This window comes from Lingula anatina, chromosome 10, assembly GCF_051362555.1.
Source record: "Lingula anatina isolate TDL-2025a chromosome 10, LinAna3.0, whole genome shotgun sequence".
NCBI lineage: Eukaryota > Metazoa > Brachiopoda > Lingulata > Lingulida > Lingulidae > Lingula > Lingula anatina.
The window spans coordinates 6,021,062-6,038,682 of NC_141776.1; the positions used below are offsets into that span (position 1 = coordinate 6,021,062).

General features: G+C 38.4%; 2 protein-coding genes across 3 annotated transcripts; one reads left to right on the plus strand and one right to left on the minus strand.

The window, feature by feature from the left end:
* Window positions 1–819: 819 nt before the first annotated feature.
* On the plus strand, window positions 820–1,611 carry LOC106179300 (galactoside 2-alpha-L-fucosyltransferase SEC1). Its single transcript, XM_013563255.3, has one exon. It carries the CDS (start codon window positions 820–822, stop codon window positions 1,609–1,611), a length of 792 nt encoding a protein of 263 aa, XP_013418709.2.
* Window positions 1,612–2,385: 774 nt separating this feature from the next.
* LOC106175962 (MAM and LDL-receptor class A domain-containing protein 1-like) lies at window positions 2,386–16,493 on the minus strand. Of its 2 annotated transcripts, none has more exons than XM_086997760.1 (20): window positions 16,162–16,493; window positions 15,423–15,575; window positions 13,929–14,129; window positions 13,317–13,466; window positions 12,749–13,039; window positions 12,137–12,337; window positions 11,604–11,774; window positions 11,164–11,319; window positions 10,747–10,800; window positions 10,334–10,483; window positions 9,836–10,036; window positions 9,346–9,495; window positions 8,654–8,941; window positions 8,016–8,213; window positions 7,573–7,740; window positions 7,103–7,258; window positions 6,493–6,591; window positions 5,126–5,371; window positions 3,740–3,824; window positions 2,386–2,601 (listed from the first exon to the last, which is right to left on the minus strand). In XM_086997760.1, exons 1-20 carry the CDS (start codon window positions 16,205–16,207, stop codon window positions 2,475–2,477), a joined length of 3,291 nt encoding a protein of 1,096 aa, XP_086853886.1. In that variant the 5' UTR covers window positions 16,208–16,493; the 3' UTR covers window positions 2,386–2,474. The 2 variants fall into 2 exon arrangements, with proteins under 2 accessions (XP_086853886.1, XP_086853885.1); XM_086997759.1 differs by having other exon boundaries at window positions 5,126–6,058.
* Window positions 16,494–17,621: the final 1,128 nt, after the last annotated feature.

Sequence of the window (17,621 nt, forward strand, 5' to 3'; positions counted from 1 at the left end):
GTTGCTATTATCGGAACCAAGCGTAAAACCCCAATTGCAAGCTAGCTGGATGCTGCGCGTTTTTGCAGAGAAACATAAAGTCAAACGTGTCGGAGGCATGCAAAGGGATGTGACAGTTGAAAAGGAAGACACAAGGGGATCTGCCCTGACTGGAGTCTTGAGGAGAGGTGCTTGCTACATTGATGATCGTTGGTAATACCGCGACAATTCAAGTGTAACTTTACAAGTTGCAACTCTAGTGCCACCAAGTCTGAATTGAAACTAGAAATAGAGCAGTGTCAGTAAGCGTGTGACATCGCTAAAGAAGCAAAAACAAGGATACAGGGCCAAAATATTGTTTGTCTTACTTCCTACAACTGGTGCAAATCTATGTTTGAGCTGCATAGTTGAAAATGAGGCGTGTTATCAGAAACGGTTTGTCAGCATATCCCAGAGTCCAAAAAGAGAAGGCAGAGAATAATAACTCTTAAAATGTGAATCCTAGTCACTGAAGACATAGTCACGGATTGCTTATCATTTAGTATCGCAAAATGTTTGTTCTGAAACTGAAGTCATTACTGCCTATTGTGAATGGAAAGAATTAATTCAAAGGAGGAAATTAATGTATTAACTATGCAAGAAGCACTCGGAGGATATCAATTGATGGCTAGTTCAAAACAATTCCAGCACTTCATAGTAATACTTATCATAACTATACTGATTTGTCTGTACTATGAGACACGTTTACACACATTTAAACTGGATCGTGGTCCACCAGCACCAATATACGTGCCACAGAAGACTATATCCATTAACTTCTGGGCTCGGTTGGGTAACCAGATGTTCCAGTTTGCTTCTTTACTCGGGATAGCTGCCAGGAATAACCTCACTGCTGTGATACCCTATAACCCCGAGATGGAGCGAATATTTAAAATCAGCACCCCCAGCACAAAAAACCTCCAAAATACCCTGGGGATGTATCTGACTGTGACGCAGTTTTATGGGCGCTGTTGTTACTACGACATTCTCACTGAGACACTGGACCCCAGGTATAACTATCTACTTTACGGTTACTTTCAGTCGTGGAAGTATTTTAAAAATGTCAATGACATTGTGAGACAAGAGTTCCAGTTTAGGGAGGAGATCTTAAATGAAGCTAAAAAGTTTCATCGTGATGTCAGTAACAAGTTTCAGTGTCATGAGAATAATTCATGTACTTTTGTCGGAATTCATATTAGAAGAGGCGATATCTCTGATTATGATGTATATAAAAAAGCTGGATATACCACCCCCAGTGAACAATACTTCAAAACAGCTATGAATTTCTTTAAAAGAAAACATAAAAACAAAGTGGTCTTTATCGTATGCAGTGACAGCAGTAAAGGATGGCAGAAAAAGCTGACATCAAGTGACGTTGTTTTCTCTCACGCCAAGGACCAAGGAGTGGATCTCGCTATTTTATCTCTGTGTCAACATATGATCATAAGTACGGGGACATATGGTTGGTGGGCTGCATTTCTGACAGGGGGCACCACCATCTACTACCGTGATTGGCCAAAAGCTGGGTCCTGGCTTTACGACCAAGTTTTTAAGGAGGACTACTTTGTGCGTGGTTGGATACCTATGAAGTGATGATTAATGCAGGGGTCACCCAAGCACAATACATTTGAGCTGAATTTGCTGTTTTTATAACTGTGGTAAATTGATAAAAATGAAGGAATGGATACACGGATAGAAAATATTAATTAGAAAACCCAAAATGCATTTTGAAAACTAGCCAAAGTCATTTTTAGTAGTTGTCAAAAATGTAAAGAGTCAAGATTTGGTGCTTCTAATTATTATTACTAATATCCCAAGTTATATAAAGTGAGATTCATTTCTGTAACTCAAATGACTAAATTACTGATTTATGAAATAGTTGCCCGGGGTTATGTTTAAAATTGTTCTAAAACCACAGTAGACGGGTGCTTATAAGCAAATTGCTTTACTGAATAACCACATATTTCCTGTAACTATCAGGAACAAAATTTTGGGTATCTGTTACACATAACTATATAGGCAAAAAATTCTTCCAACAGAAATTAGTTATGGAATTTTCAGATATCTTGTAAAAAGATAGCAGAAGGTATACAGATATTAAACTGAATTTATCTGCTAGTAGGTATTTAACACAATCTACTCACAAGTGAATTTCTAATTTCACTTATGTATATATTTTGTCTGTTGAAGGCCAATAAACAGAAATATTTTATCCTTATGCTTTCTTTTCTTATGTTTATACAGCATGTACGTGTAGTACTTCAAATGTATGATAAATGCTAAACATTGTACACTTTTGTGAATGAAAGTGCAGATTTGTAATCAAAATTCTTCAAATGTATCATTTGGCTTTACAAAAAAGTCTTAAACATGATATTTGCCCTTGCATCATCAGATAGAAAATGTCTTTTTAGATAAATACACAGTTTTTCCTTGTGTTTTTATTTAAAGGTCACTTAGGCATCTGAGTAAAGCGGGTTCTCTATATGAACGCTGGAATCCATCTTAGTGTCCATGTGGTCATTCTGGAAACCCACTGATATGTTCTTGTCTCCTGGCTTGCCCGTATTCTGACGTTGACGTCTGAAATTTAAACCATCGTAAACAAAAATAATCTGCATCTTTTTGTACACATCAGAGTTCTGGAAGTGTAGTTACCTATTGGAAGGCTAACATCATTTCTAGGTACAAGCGCTGAGGTGTGGAATATATATTTTTTCCCAGTGGTGCACATCGTAAGACAGTAGCTTTATTTCTTTTGTATGTATGTGTAAAACACGAAAAATGCATTTTTACTTCAAAGTGCGAGGTTTTAAGTAAGACATGCCATGTCGCAATACCAACATTTTTTCTATTTAATTTTTGTATTGCGTGTGAAAATGTGAGGTGCATAAGTGGGTAACCGAAACGTTTATTTTTAGCTTTGGCGTCAGTTTATTTTAATTTTTTTTTCATTATAATTGTTTTGAAATGTTTTGAATACCTTCACTTCTAAGCGAAAAATTGCGTTTATGCATCGGTTTGCGTCCCATAAAGCGGATTTTCAAGCGACGCAGTGCCGTCATTGTAAACTATGTTCAGTTCCATATTTCCGTTGTTGGAGGATTTTCCGTTTACGAGATTACGAGTGTCAGGGGGTTTGATGGCACGTGATCGCCTGGAAATAGCCCATTAAAGATGATGAGTTAAGTTTTTTTTTGTTGTTATTAGCGCATCACACATTGTGTTTCAGGGATCATTTCAAAATTTTTAACCAGATAAAAAGGTACCCTGCTTGAATTATGCGAGGAATTAAAAAAAAAAAAATTGCAAAAAGACGCCAAAGGTATATGTGCACATTCTATTTTCCAAAACATAATTTATTTTTCATTAACTGTTCTGACGCGCTTGTCCAAAATGAGAAGACTGCTGAAAATGCTATTCATGGTAAGGCAAAATAACATCCTTTATTACCATATTAGCTGATCGCTCCTCCCAAAAGACTTTTAAGGCGTCAATAGTAAATTTAGTGAAAAAGTGCTAGCTGTACAAGTTTGTGGAAATGTTGAAAAAAATCAGTGTTGAGAATCAAGTTTAGTTTTTTTAAACTTTTAGTAATCTTTTAAAGAAAATACACTTTTTGTCGTGCTACTGTTTTTAATTGCTCTGTTGCTTTCAATCTATCGTTTCGAGTGACAAACGAGAGACCTTAGAAGAGATGTAAAAAGCAGAAAGGACTCACCTTACGATAAAAATAAGAGCAATCGCCACTACCACAATGGCCACCAACCCGCCAGCAGCGCCACCTGCCGCCACAGCCACATTGCCTGGAAAATAATAGTCTTTACTATTCTATATAGCATACACAAAACAAAGGCAAATACTCATTTGCCGACTAGCCCGGCCGATAAGAGAAGGGAGTCGGTTTTATTTCTTTCAATTGGAATTCATTAACAAATAATACAATACGTTGTGTGTAATATATATTTGTGCTTTGTTGTACTAATATATATATATATATATATATATTTTTTTTTTTAATATACCATTTGAGTATCAAACTCAAATAATGTCATATTGAATGTACTTAATCTTCTACCGATAAATTAACTTTGAACTCCGTTATCATTACTATTATTATACATTTCCCAAAAACTGTGCGTAAAACAGATCTCCTTAAGAATAACATGCCGCTCAGTAAAAACCATAGATAAAACTGTGCATGCGAAACAGTAAAGTCACTATGGAAAACTGTGTCTGTAGCTGCGATGCTAACTTATGCGAATCATCGCCCTATAAAATATAGATGCATGATATTCAGAGATCTAGAGTGACAGACCTCACTCTGAATTCACAAACCCAAATAAATATTTATAAAATAAATTTTTTAGTGTGTCCTAACTGCTAAGCTGTCGGGCTAGAACTGAAGTGCTACTGCAAAGTACACCTAATAGTCACACCTGTGACTACTACTCAGCACTGTCACATGCTTGTGACGTAACACAAAGACAATCATTTTTCACTATACGCTGTACCGTGAAAAATATTCAAACATAATACGTCTGTCGCAGCTCATCTAACACAATTACTGAGCACATCTAACGCAGTGGTTCCCTTCAGGTGTCAGAATTTGGGATCTCTCTCTCTCTCATTCTTTCTTTGTCACAGCAAACAAAATGGAATCGAATTAATGAATAAGGTTAACACGACCTACAGTGTATATTTCCCTACCCCCACAAAAAAGAAAAAAAAACTTTAATTAAAGGACAACCTTCCTTCTAGTAAATACTGCTGGTGCCAGATCTTTGGTCATCTGCATCGACTGATTCTGATCATGTGAAACTGAGAGAATGTTAAACCAACCCATACGTAGCATTAACAAAATCCGAGTCGCCTACAAACTTTTTGTTTCACCGGTTCCTGTTTTCGTCTTCATTTAAATATACAAGTATGCAAATGCATTGATATAGCAAATACAATTATAAAAGCGCCTAACAGGTAAACCTACAAATCCAAGCTGCACCATTATTTTTGCCATAGATTCGAAATACAGCATAAAATTAACATCCATGTATGGATAAGGATTTCTTCTGCTGCAAATGGTTTGACAAGATCAAACTCATCATACCTGACCCATCTCCTCCGCTGTTCCCCTTCAGCCGATCACTCCCATTGATTTCATTGGGGGCAGAACTTGTGGGTGCCCTATTCCTGGTAGGTCCGGTAGAAATTGTTGAGCCCGGGTTTGGGATGGGTTTTGTGCTGGTTGTGGGTTTATCTGTAGATTTTACTGTAGTTGTTGTTGTTGTGGGTGTGGGGGGTGTGGGTGTTATTCCAGGCTTAGTGGACTTGGCAGGAGTTGGACTGGTAGTGCCTGAAGAATACAGAATTGTAGTTGTAGTTTCAATTGTTTGTTTGGTTGTGGGTTTTGTCGTGGGTTTTGTTGTAGATGTTGTTGTGGTTGTTGTTGTGGCTGTAGACTTTGTCGTAGGTTTAGTGGTTGTCGTGGATTTCGGCGTTGGTTTAGTTGTAGGTTTGGTTGTCGTTGTGGGTTTCGTAGTTGGTGTAGTTGTAGGTTTGGTTGTAGGTTTACTGGTTGTCGTTGTGGGTTTCGTAGTTGGTTTAGTTGTAGGTTTTGTTGTAGGTTTACTGGTTGTCGTTGCCGTGGATTTTGTCAATGGTTTAGATGTAGGTGTATTTGTAGGTCTTGTTGTAGGTCTAGTTGTAAATATTGTTGTGGGTTTGGTTGTAGACTTTATCGTAGGTTTAGTGGTTGTCGTTGTATGTCGAGCAGTAGGCGTTGCTGTTGGCATTGTGGTCGGTTTTGTCGTTGGTTTAACTGTAGGTTTAGTTGTTGGCTTTGTTGTTGATTTAGTTGTAGGCTTAGTTGTAGCTTTTGTTGTTTGTTGGGTTGTTGGTGTTGTCGTTGGTTTAGAAGTAGACGTAGGTTTTGTCGTAGGTTTAGTCGTTTGCTTAGGTGCAGATGAGGTAGTTGGTGCAGCTGTTGTTGAAGTTTTACTTGTACTTCTTGAATTTGTAGTTGTGTCAGAACTGTTAAAACCTGAAGAAAAATAGGTTCCAGTAACCGCATTGTGCACAGATGCGTTATAAATTTAATGATGTTGTTCAGCTTAAAATAGTAATCAGAAACAGACACGACTTCTACCAAGCGACGAATTTTCTGTAATGATACCGCTGCGCGCTACATGAACTCGTTTCAGTAAGATAGTTAAATTAAACAAAAATTGTTGACTATGTACATATGTACATATCCTAAGATTAAATAAGATAAGATAATATACCAATTAAAATTTCACATATAACGGAAATTGGACTCCAATTTCACAATACAATTTAATTCAACCCTGTGAGTCTGGTGATGGGATATTGTTTCCAATCATTCATTACCGCAATTAAATTTAATGATTTCAACCAATTGCTATAATATACATGGCGTTTAAAGTACCTGTGAAAATAGATAAATATAAAGCTTACCTATCGTCGTGGTGGGCTTGGTCACTGTAGATTGTGTGCTCGTAGACAGCGTGGTGGCCTTGGTGGTAGGCTTTGGGTCTAGGGTGGGTTTAAATGTAGCTACAAAAGAGAAAATTCACGAGGTATATCAAGGGGAGCGCACACTATATGAAGGCGGGATTAGGCTCTCAATTCCATTTGCTTAACTGACATCCTACTTTGAGACGGACACCAAAACTGTTTAATGTAATAAGGACTCGAGAGTTTCGTTTGTTTTCAAGGTGGAAAGGCAAACATTTAGACAAGTTGATAGTGGATTTTTTTTAAGCAATTAAAACGTCCAGTCGATTGGCTACATCTTAAAATGTGTACCGAACAAATCTGAATACAGCTAGGCTGAATGTGACAGTGTATTTAAATATGGGCGTTGCTGGTATACTTGAATAAACTTTAAGCAGGGGTTGCTATCGCAATACGGCAAATTTCACGGAACTCAATAATGCTTCATATTTGCCCCATGTAAAGAATCTGGACATCGGGCTACCAGCAGCTGGCCTACTGCCAGTCTAACTTAGTCGTGGTGAGAACATGTGTCGTGGTGAGAACGTGTCTTTTAAGGAATACGGCCTACCTGGGTCGTCCGGGCATTCTCCCAGTGCCAACTTAATGTCGTCTATAGCGTAATCGCTGTACTGACTGCCACTTGTTAGTTTGACCTCAAAGGTCAAGGCCACAAGTTCACCGGTCACGTTCACACGTGCACGCTGCCACTGCTGCAAACCTGAGCCTGTGTCAAGAAACACATTACTGGTACATTATAGTGGGTATTCTTTATATGCAAAATAAACAAAGATACTCTTTTTTAACTCTTTTATGTTTTATGACCTCCAAATTGGTCTGGTAGAAATAAATGGAGTTGTAGTTGACAATGCCTCAGTCGTGGATCTAAAATGTAAATATACTGGGTAACATATTGTTCCAGAAATGATGTAAAACATCGCATCGCACATGTACATGTACATCATCATTGGTTTGTTCACGTATTACGATAACCGAAGTCACCCCCTTGAAACTCTGCAAACGCTGCAAGTATGCACTTACGGTGACAGCGTCCCCACTTAATGGCGTTAGCGTCTGTCCCACACCATGGTTCGTCATTACCAAAGTTAAGGTAGGTGGTACAGCTGTACTCGTCCGTAAACCCAGGATTGTACGGGAATACGCAAGGTGCCCCTTCTGCCGTGCCCTCATAGGTCTGCTTGGTGGAGACTAAATAAAGGGATTGATTTTCCGTAATTTTTCAAGACTGGGGAGGACAAATTCAACTTTCTAGGGAAGACCTCTTAATTAAAACAATGCTGAAACTGCAACTGGGCGATTTGACAAACATGCAAAGTTTAGCTTCATTCGTTGAGTTCTACAAATTTTCCTGGTGACAGGTCAATTTAAATTAAAATTGTCAGTAGGCAATTTCGACATACAAATATTTCATTTGCGTCATATTTTGCTAAAAGGGGACCATAATTCCTGCAGTCACCACTCACCCTCTCCCTGCGTCTCCCACAGCGTCCAGGACACAGTGCTGGCGTTCTTAGCCAGCACCCTGAGTATCCCCACGTCGATACCGTACTGGAAGTACCAGAACTCCAGGCACTTGTTCTCCCTGTTTGTGATCGGGGGTAAGAAAATACGGGCGTCGTCGCCCTTCCCGGCCCGTGTGGACTCCACGTAGAAGTAATAACCTGGGGGTAAGGACATGACAAAGTTGTTACTATAAGTCAAATAAATATGCTTACTTAGAGGCGTGTATAGCAGAAACATGATCGAACGACAGTAAAAATAAAATATTAGTAAAGCACAGGTGAAAACACTAGCCTTGATTAGTATAGAGAAGGGTTAGTCGGAGCAATGGGTTTAGCATATGGGATAATGGGACGAATGTCACCTTTACACAGCAATGGGGAAAGGTCTACGGTTCCTAGCGGACTGCCATTCCTGTCACACCTATGTGCATTGGAGGCAAGTACGTTTACATGTTTATAAAATATATTTTGTTCACGTCCTACTCGTAGCCTACTGGTACATGCGTCTTGGAACCGTCAATATACCGTCAGAGTATTAGTAAACTGTACAGAAATTTGCACATCATTATTTAAAAGTCTTTAGTTCATGTTATCCCTACCTCCATTTCCAGTGTGATCCCCTTTAACGGGACCCGTATATTTGGTCGGTGCCCTCCCCCGCCACCGCTTCCAGTTTAGTGTATCCGAGGGATCTTGAAAGAGGCCACAGTCTGTGGAGTCGAATTCGCAGTTAAACAACAGGCTGTTGCCTTGAAAGGTTGCCACCCCTGGGTTGACTAAGGTATTGGCAGGGGGTACAGTGGCGGAACCCGTTGGTGGTGGGGGTAGAGTAGTGGTTGTTGGAATAGCAGCTGTGTCATTAATGCAAGGTCCTACTGAACCTGAAGCTTTTAGAAAAAAAGGCAAAATTTAATGTTATATATGCAACTTTTACGTTACTCAGCGTGGGGTCACATATCAGGATGCCGCTTTTCATATTGATAATAATATATCTACTAAAAGGATAACAAACGTCAGTCTTTAATGCAGAAAACAATGTATACGTACTGTACCCAGTATAACAGAATCAAGCGTTTCTAAATATTCCAATTTCAAGAGCCTTTTTTCCTAATCTTAGCAGTCCTTAAATGATTAATTTATGAAATTCATATTATTATCCAAATATTAATGGAGGAAAAATATAAAGATTCGATGTGCTAAGACTGAAAAAAAAAAATAATAACACAAAGTTCATTGTCCGTATATGATATGAATAATGAAAATTAAGTACACCAAACATCTCGACACTCACGCTGTGCCACACAAGGCCCCTTTACCACTGTGATGTCATCAATGGCAATATCCGCGAAGTAACCGTTGCCCATGACGCCCTCAAACATAATCTCGTACCTGCCGCACGGGAGGGTTGCATTGGCCCTATACCAAGCGTTACCCTGTTCGCCTTAAATGGAGATAAATCGCCGGACGTAAACAGAGATGATCACTTAAATCAAAGCGCACTTATCTTTTATATTTTTGTTCCTTTAAGTAACTGCATGTAAAGATACATAGCACAATAAAATCGCAAAAATACAAGCTAGGAATTTGCTATAAAATGGTAAAAAGTCAAGTTAAAAAGTAAAACATTTTCAAAAATAAATAAATTAATTAATAAAAATTAAAAAATAAACTAAGTGATTACCCTAATGAAAAAAAGTAATATACAGGGTATTTTATACTACAACAGTTCATTTTACAAATTACATTATAAAATCCACGGCAAAATCCGTAGTTTGTCTTACCGCTAAGAGACCACATCTGCACCGTAGCGCCATCTATGTGAAGGTAGACATTGAGGCGGCCGATATCCTTCCCGTACATGTGGTAGAAGAAGTTGAGGCAGCGCTGCTGCGGCGAGAACGAGAATTCTGGAGAGTAGAGACGGGCAACCTCGTTTGGCTTACGTGGATACGAGGCCTCTATGTGTGCGTACTTGCCTCGCCCTGGAAAAAAGAACTTTATAGAGGCTCATTTTGCTCGCCATCTCCTAAAATACAAATTAAAGATCCTGCTGTGTTGATTTATGAAATATTTCCACCGACCAGGATCTTTAAATCGGGTGAATGAAATGTCACATTTTATTACAACTTAGGTCTGCTTAATCGTGTCCTTTTCTTTAGCACCTAAAGTTGCAGTAACAATGGCTGTGGTAGTATCCCCGTGGTAATACATCCAGAATTATTAGTCTTGAAGTGCAATGCCAAAATGATAGCTTAAATACGGAGGTCAAAAGAACCTACATGACCCTTGGGTGTGGTCACTGGAGGGTCCGGTGCGGTCAGTCTGGGTCTTGCCTGACCCTATCCTCCAGTCAAAATCATCGTTAGTTTTGTCATCTTTAAAGCCGCAGTTGTCATCGTCAAACGTGCAATCAAACTCAATGTCTGAGGCTGAAAGAATTAATAAAGTGTTAGGCGTCTCAAAAGAAAGACAAGAAAATCTGTCCACATTACGGTTGTGTATTATTAGTCTCTTCATTAAATATTTTTTATATTAAGTTAAATAAGTTCAAAGAAAAGATGACACAATTTACTTGTTTCTTTTTTAAGGATTAACAAACGTTGTTAAGGTTAATGAAACATTTATATTACAAGATACAGAAACACAGGGCAATTGTGTTAGGTGTGATAACACAGATCAACTAACACAATACCTGAAGACGGGGTCGGTGCTGGAGGAGCAGGTTCCAGAGTAGGACGAACTGGCGCTGTAATAAAGGCATATTACCTATGGTATCAGCTGTTCGATTGTGTGACTCATGTTGTTATTTTGTATCATTTTTGTGTATGGAATCATTATTATAATATTATATAAAATTAAAAATACGCACTGGCATAAACTAGAATACCGTTATTTTATACAATAAAGTTAAGAATATTAAAAGCGGAATAACATAGCTGATAAGCTTATTTCCTGAAAGCATAGGTTTAAACTCATATATATATATATATATATATATATATATATATATATATATATATATATATATATATAGTCGATATACGTGCACAAACTGTTTAACTTCGTCACGCTTCTGTCCCTCTACTCCCTTCTCAATTAACTTACTTACTTGGGATATCGGGACATTTCCCAAGCCCTATCTTGATATCATCTATAGCATAATCACTGTAGAAGCTGTTACTTGTCATCACAGTCTCAATACTTATGGTGAGCACGTCTCCGGCAATATTCACCAGGGCCCGCTGCCATTGTTTGACCCCAGAACCTGAGACAGAAAATATAAATTCAAAATTTCTAAGATTGGAAGCTTATGCAAACACCAGAGTTCTTTACTGAATATAAGGGCCTATCCGGATCTTCAAAGGCTCGAAATATAATTCAAAGAGCAAAATGGCAATTGACGCAAATTAAAATTGTGAAACAAAGAACCACGTATATTTTTTCAAAACAATTAAACAAAGGTTCTTCGCAAAATAAAAAGTACCTCTATTGGACTAATGCTTAGCACTTACATACGTAAGTATATTAAATGTGGATAAGAGTACTCACGGTAACATTTCCCCCACTTGTTTGCAGTTTTGTCCGTGCCACACCACGGCTCGTCGTTGCCAAAGTTTAGAAAGCTCGTGCAAGTGGAGAAGGTGGAAAAGTAGTTCTTCGTGAAGGGGAAGACACACGGCGCTCCACCTGCAGTTCCGCCATACGTGCTCCCTGTGGTGACTGTAAGTAGAAAAGAGCACGTGCAACATGTGTCGTGAAACATGTTCGACATATATCTCAAAATAGTCACCAAAAACTATTCTTTAACTGTAAAAGCATAATTACAAAACATTTTTTTCTAATTCATTACAATGAAAGCCACAAAAGAAACCACTCGACAAATAAAAGATAAATAAACAAGCCAACCTTAACATATCTGGAGTGAAAATATAGAATGATAACAAAAAAAAGTAATAATAAAATAAAATAAATAATAATAATAATAATAATAATAATAATAATAATAAAAGTAATAATCGTTATTTTGTCTAAAAACACCCTACCGATCAACATGAAAATACTATCAGAAAGAACACACCAACCTTCGCCCTGTACTTCCCATAACGTGGAGTGAGTGGCTGTCTGCAGACTGTAAGCCCCTACATTCAGTTTTCCCATGTCTATACCATACTGGTAGTAGTAGAACTCTAGGCATTTGTCGTCAGTGTTATTTAGAGTTGGTAACAAGAGCCTGGCAACGTCTCCCGTTTTCCTTCCGCTGGATCGTGAGTAAATGTAGTAACCTACAAATAGTGATGAAAAGCGTAGATATTTTGTTGTGGCACTGTTCCTAAAATAATTCTTCGTATTAGAGTAAATGTAATCCAGTCAACTTCCACGGTTACATAGGATTACGGCCGCCATAATTTTAAATCACGCGGAAGAAAATTAAAAGAAAATTTACTCGATGATCTGTTTGGCTTTAATTGCTCTAATTGTATTCAGTATTGCGTTAGATGTGACTATGTCAGAGAACTGCATTGTGCTAGATGTGACCAAGTCTAAATGCTGCATTGTGTCAGGTGTGACAGTACTTTTGCTTATTGGCCATAATGGCATTATCGTGCATTAGATAAGACAAAATGAAAATGGCTGCATAGCATTTAATATGACAGGGCACGTCTTATTTCAGACATGGAAAAAAATAGGCATACCGTTGTTTCCAGAGTGGTCTCCGTTCGCTGGGCCAGAAAACGTGCTAGATGCTCTCCCCCTTCTCCTAGCCCAGTCTAGCTGGTCTGACTTATCCTGGATCATACCGCAGAAATTGCTATCGAACTGGCAGATAAAGACTAGTGTGTTGCTCTGGAAGTTGGCGATCCCAGGGTTGACCAGGCGTGATTTGGGGGGTATGGTTGCCCCCGGTCCCGTGGGGAGAGGGGGGAGGGTGGTGGTGGTCGGAAAAGCCGCGGTGTCGTTTATACATGGACCGGCAGTTGCTGCAGCTGAAGGTTGACACGAGTGTTTTTTTTTTTTCTATAAATTCTTTTATTCATGGCTAATAATGTTTGTAAATTGTTGGTACTGTTAGACAAGGTATATTTCACACAAAAAAAAAAAATCTTTAACAAAAATCCGTACCAATTTTCGGGAATTAAAACGGATTATCGTTATCATCCATCTACTTTATACACAATTAATTGACAAACAATTGATAACTAAAAAGGTACTATACTGTGACGACACAATTTTAAAAAATCTCTTGAGATGAATAACACTTACCGTCCAAATCACATGCAGTATCGTAGACAACAATATCATCTATGGCAATGTCCGATCTAGGACCGTCTCCAACCACGCCTTCAAACATGATGTTGTATCTGCCGCATGGGAGGGAGGCGTTTGCACGTAACCACATATTACCCTGGTCACCTGATCAGCATGAAATGATGACGTGTCCAAATGTACAGTGACGGCAGAAAACAGGTATCTTTCTGTTCTCTGAACTGATTTTAACGCCCATTAAAAAAGATGTCTCTAGACAGAACGGTGACTTATACTTTATTTAATTTAGAGTTAGACACAATTAAATCAGCAATCAAATGTTAGTTTTATAATTCATTGTTCATTTGCATGAAAACTTAAGCCACATTGAAAACGGTCTTAACAAATCATTATACAGTAGCTATATTCGCTTGATTGCAACCTCTAAAGCTTCAGCCCTTTGTAAGCAGTCGATATGGTAACAAGTGGGAGAGATTTCAAAGGGTTGAACGTGTTGCATTCAAACGGCAACCTCCCGAAGGTTGAATTGGCTTTTACCATTTTTCTGAAACTTTTTAAACGCGGCTTTAGAGTCGAGATAAGATCCCTGCTCTGCTACATGTAGCTTACCAGCCATAGTCCAGATCATCATCTTGGCCCCGTCCACGTGGAGATATACGTTCAGTCTGCCCATGTCCAGGCCGTACATGTGGTAGTAGAAATTGAGGCATCTTGGGCGGGAGCTGAACGGGAATTCCTTGGAGTAGAGATGAGCGAAGTGGCCTTCCTTGCGCGGGGTGGAGGCTTCTATATGAGCGTACCTCCCGTTACCTGAGAAGAGGTGCATATTGATATTTTAGTATAAAGAGAAGACAGTAAAGTATATTCATGATAAAGCGCTTGTTAAGTATTACAAATTGCCGAACTTACTCAATTTCCAGCAACATGCGATATCTTCACATCAACAGAGTTCGGTCTTACATATTTATAACAATGCTAGTTCTAGGCGCTTTTCAGTCATTATTATTTCTGATAAAATTACATCAGTGGTGAACAGTATACAGGCTACATGTACCATTTCAAAAGCAACACTGTTCTTCTTTCCATTTAGTTCGGAAGGTAATTCACGAGTTTAAATACATGCCTAGGTCACTTATCATTTATGAAGTGCAAGGTAAACAATCTAATCTTCAAACAATTGATACTCTTAACTAACACTCTCTTCTCTCAAGTATTAATTTAATCTTCTATGTACACACATCAGCTGATGTCGTAGATAATCTCAAGTAGGTGATCGCGATACGTTCTCTACGGGCTAAAGGCCCGCCAGATCACGAGGTCAAGTGATACAATGGGCACTCGAACAGTAATGTCAACTGATATGTAATGACCACATTAAATACGCGAGTGCAGAGATCAAATTGATAGACAACGTCAACCAGCTCCTCTGGGATGTCCATATTGTGTCCCAAAACACAATGAGAATATTCTATGAGACCATTCTAACAGATATTTAGATCGATCTATCCCCTGGGGAGTCTCGCTAGATTGCTGTCAGCTTCACCGGCTTAAATGCCTACTAAAAGCTATAAGGGGGTAATAAACTTTTGTGCGCGCTCGGCTCCCGGAAGCTGACAGCAATTTAGCGTGTACCCCCAGGGAGTTAGGCCGATCCAGATAGATCGATCTAAATTTGTTGGAACCCAGTCTATGATTTCACATACGACTAAACTTAGGACGATATAAGCCTTAAAGTTACTAATTCAGTTACTTAACATAGACTTCATATTCTAAACTCGCTCTTCGTCTTGTAATTTAAACCTCTTTGTCCTTGTAAATATTAATAATAATGATAATAATAATAATAATAATAAAACGTCAAATGGCAAGTTAACGGCATCGCTTATATTGTTTAATAATGTGCTAAATCATTTACTCAGTGGCATCAGTTTGATCTGTATACTTATCCATCTATCAATTGAACTATTCAAATAATAAACATAATCATAATCTAGAAGACTTTTATTGGAGCCTTCACAAGAAGGACAGGAATCATTATGTGCGCAAGCAAACGCGCCTATGACGAGGCTTATAGTGCAAATTTACATGTTTAACAGTACGTACGGTTGCCGAGGGTGTGGTCAGCAGAGGGTCCCGTGTAGGGCGTCTGCGTGGGCCCTTGGCCTATCCTCCAGTCAAAGATATCGTCAACACGATCATCTTTAAAATCACAGGTGTCTTTGTCAAAGGTACACTCGAACTCGACATCCGCAACCGCTGTAGTATAAGATGGTGATATTGAAATTTGATGTAGTATGTAATAGTCGAAGAATTTGATATTTCGAAACGTAATTGTGATTAAGTGTGCTGACTTTGTATAAAGACCGATTCAGTTGTCTTAAATAATGGCTGTTAAAGTTATATACATGGATTGATATTTCGTTGTTTAGAAGTATGGTTACAAAAGAAAGGTATTTTTAAATTCTTCAAGCTCCAAAGCTCCACGTTGAATCATTACTGAGCTCAGTATTAAATTATGATATAATAAAATATTATGATAAAACATATAATTCCCAAATAACACACAAAAAGGTTTTTATTAGATAAAATGCATGTCCACTGAGTATGCCAAATTGTTGGGGCAATAGAGGTATTGAAAGAATTAATGGTTGAGAGGAAAATGAAACAATACTCGAATCTCAAATCAAAGTTAGCTATTCATTTAGCCTTCAGTATGTCTACTAGTTGAATTTTTTGTGGAACGTCATGACTCATGTGAATTTAATTCTAAAAAGAGGACTTATTTCATTATGAAACAAAATATACATGAATTATAGACGCTCATTTTCAGAGATAATCTTACCTATGCTCAAAGAAGCCAGGAAAATAACTAATGATTTAGTGTCCATTTCTTTTACAATAGTTTCCCGTCTCTGTTTCGCCCAGCGTGGCTCTCAATGTGAGAAAGGAGGGTCCAGAAAGTGACACTTATAAGCAGTAACATTACGTAACCCCATTGTCTTGATAACGTGACGCACGTGTTACGTTGCCCGGATGTAATCCTTGTATAATTGAAGTACAACGACCATCCATTCTTGATTTGTCCCTAAATCTTATCGTGTTCAGTAGATATGAGTTGTCGTAAACCACCCAGACAATACAGCAGTCATTTTTATTTCGTTGCCATGTTGATTCTCATCTCCAAGACCATTTTTACAGTTAAGACAAACCAAGGGAAATTTTGTAGACATATTAAAAGGTACATGTATTCTATACTGGGGTTTCCCTACAAAATGAAATGTCCTCTAGAGAAAAAAGGGAAAGGTTAGTAGCTTTGCAGGTTATGTAGACATAGATAATTGGACTCTGGGAACGCGTGCTGTGTACTTTAAAAAATGAGCAAGCACTTAACTTTTGTTTGTCCAAGAAAGTTGTATCCAGAATAGACCCACAATAATTGCAGTTAACATGTAGTTACAATAAATCAATAGATAAATAAATAAATAAATAAATAAATAAATAAATAAATAAATAAAACGGGCTAATGTCACCACTATGAGTTAATTTTTTTTTAACAATGTTTATTCGAAAGAAATGGAGGCATTAGATGCTCTCCCCAAAATTAAATAAGTAAATAAATAAAACAAATGGATACAACAGAATATATATATAAGCCAAAAAGCTAAAAAAAAAAGGTTAGCGACATTTTAGTTTTTCCATGTGTGTGTGTGTGTGTGTGTGTGTGTGTGTGTGTGTGAGCGCGAAAAGCATTAGTCGGCTCAAATTCAGCTGTCTTTCCAAACAAAAAATGAATTAGAAATTTAAGTCGTAGTGAAAAACAGGCTTTGGAGAGAGAGAGAGAGAAAGAGAGAGAGAGAGAGAGGTGGGACGGGACATATATGCAGGTCCGTAGCCGGGGGGGGGGGGGGGGGGGGGTTCGGGGGGTTCGAAAGAACCACCCTTTTTGTCAGAAAAGGTCCATTCTGGGTACAATTTGATCTAGGTACACAAAGGTTTCATTATAAAAGGTCCACTTTTTCAGAAAAAGAGCCCCCCTTTTGACTTTGCTGGCTACGGGCCTGTATATGTATGAGTGTAACACCTCATTTCCATAGATTAGATCGACCTACTTTAGATCGACCTAACTCCCTGGGGGTTCACGCTAAATAGCTGTCAGCCGGGCGGACACGAAAGTTAATTACCCCTTACAGCTTGTAGTAGGCGGGACGGACATTTAAGTCGGATTATCTGAAAGTAATCTAGTGAGACTCCCCGCGGGGATAGAACGATCTAAAATCTATGGGAATAGAGCCTAAGTGTATC

Bases quoted from the DNA above. Each gene is read 5' to 3' on its own strand.
- LOC106175962 (XM_086997759.1), bottom strand. From the start codon at position 16,207: ATGGACACTAAATCATTAGTTATTTTCCTGGCTTCTTTGAGCATAG. The intron at 10,801-11,163 runs GTAAGTAAGTTA...CCTTTATTACAG, and splicing joins GAAATGTCCCGATATCCCAA to CGCCAGTTCGTCCTACTCTG. The intron at 7,259-7,572 runs GTAAGTGCATAC...TTCTTGACACAG, and splicing joins TAAGTGGGGACGCTGTCACC to GCTCAGGTTTGCAGCAGTGG.
- LOC106179300 (XM_013563255.3), top strand. From the start codon at position 820: ATGTTCCAGTTTGCTTCTTTACTCGGGATAGCTGCCAGGAATAACCTC.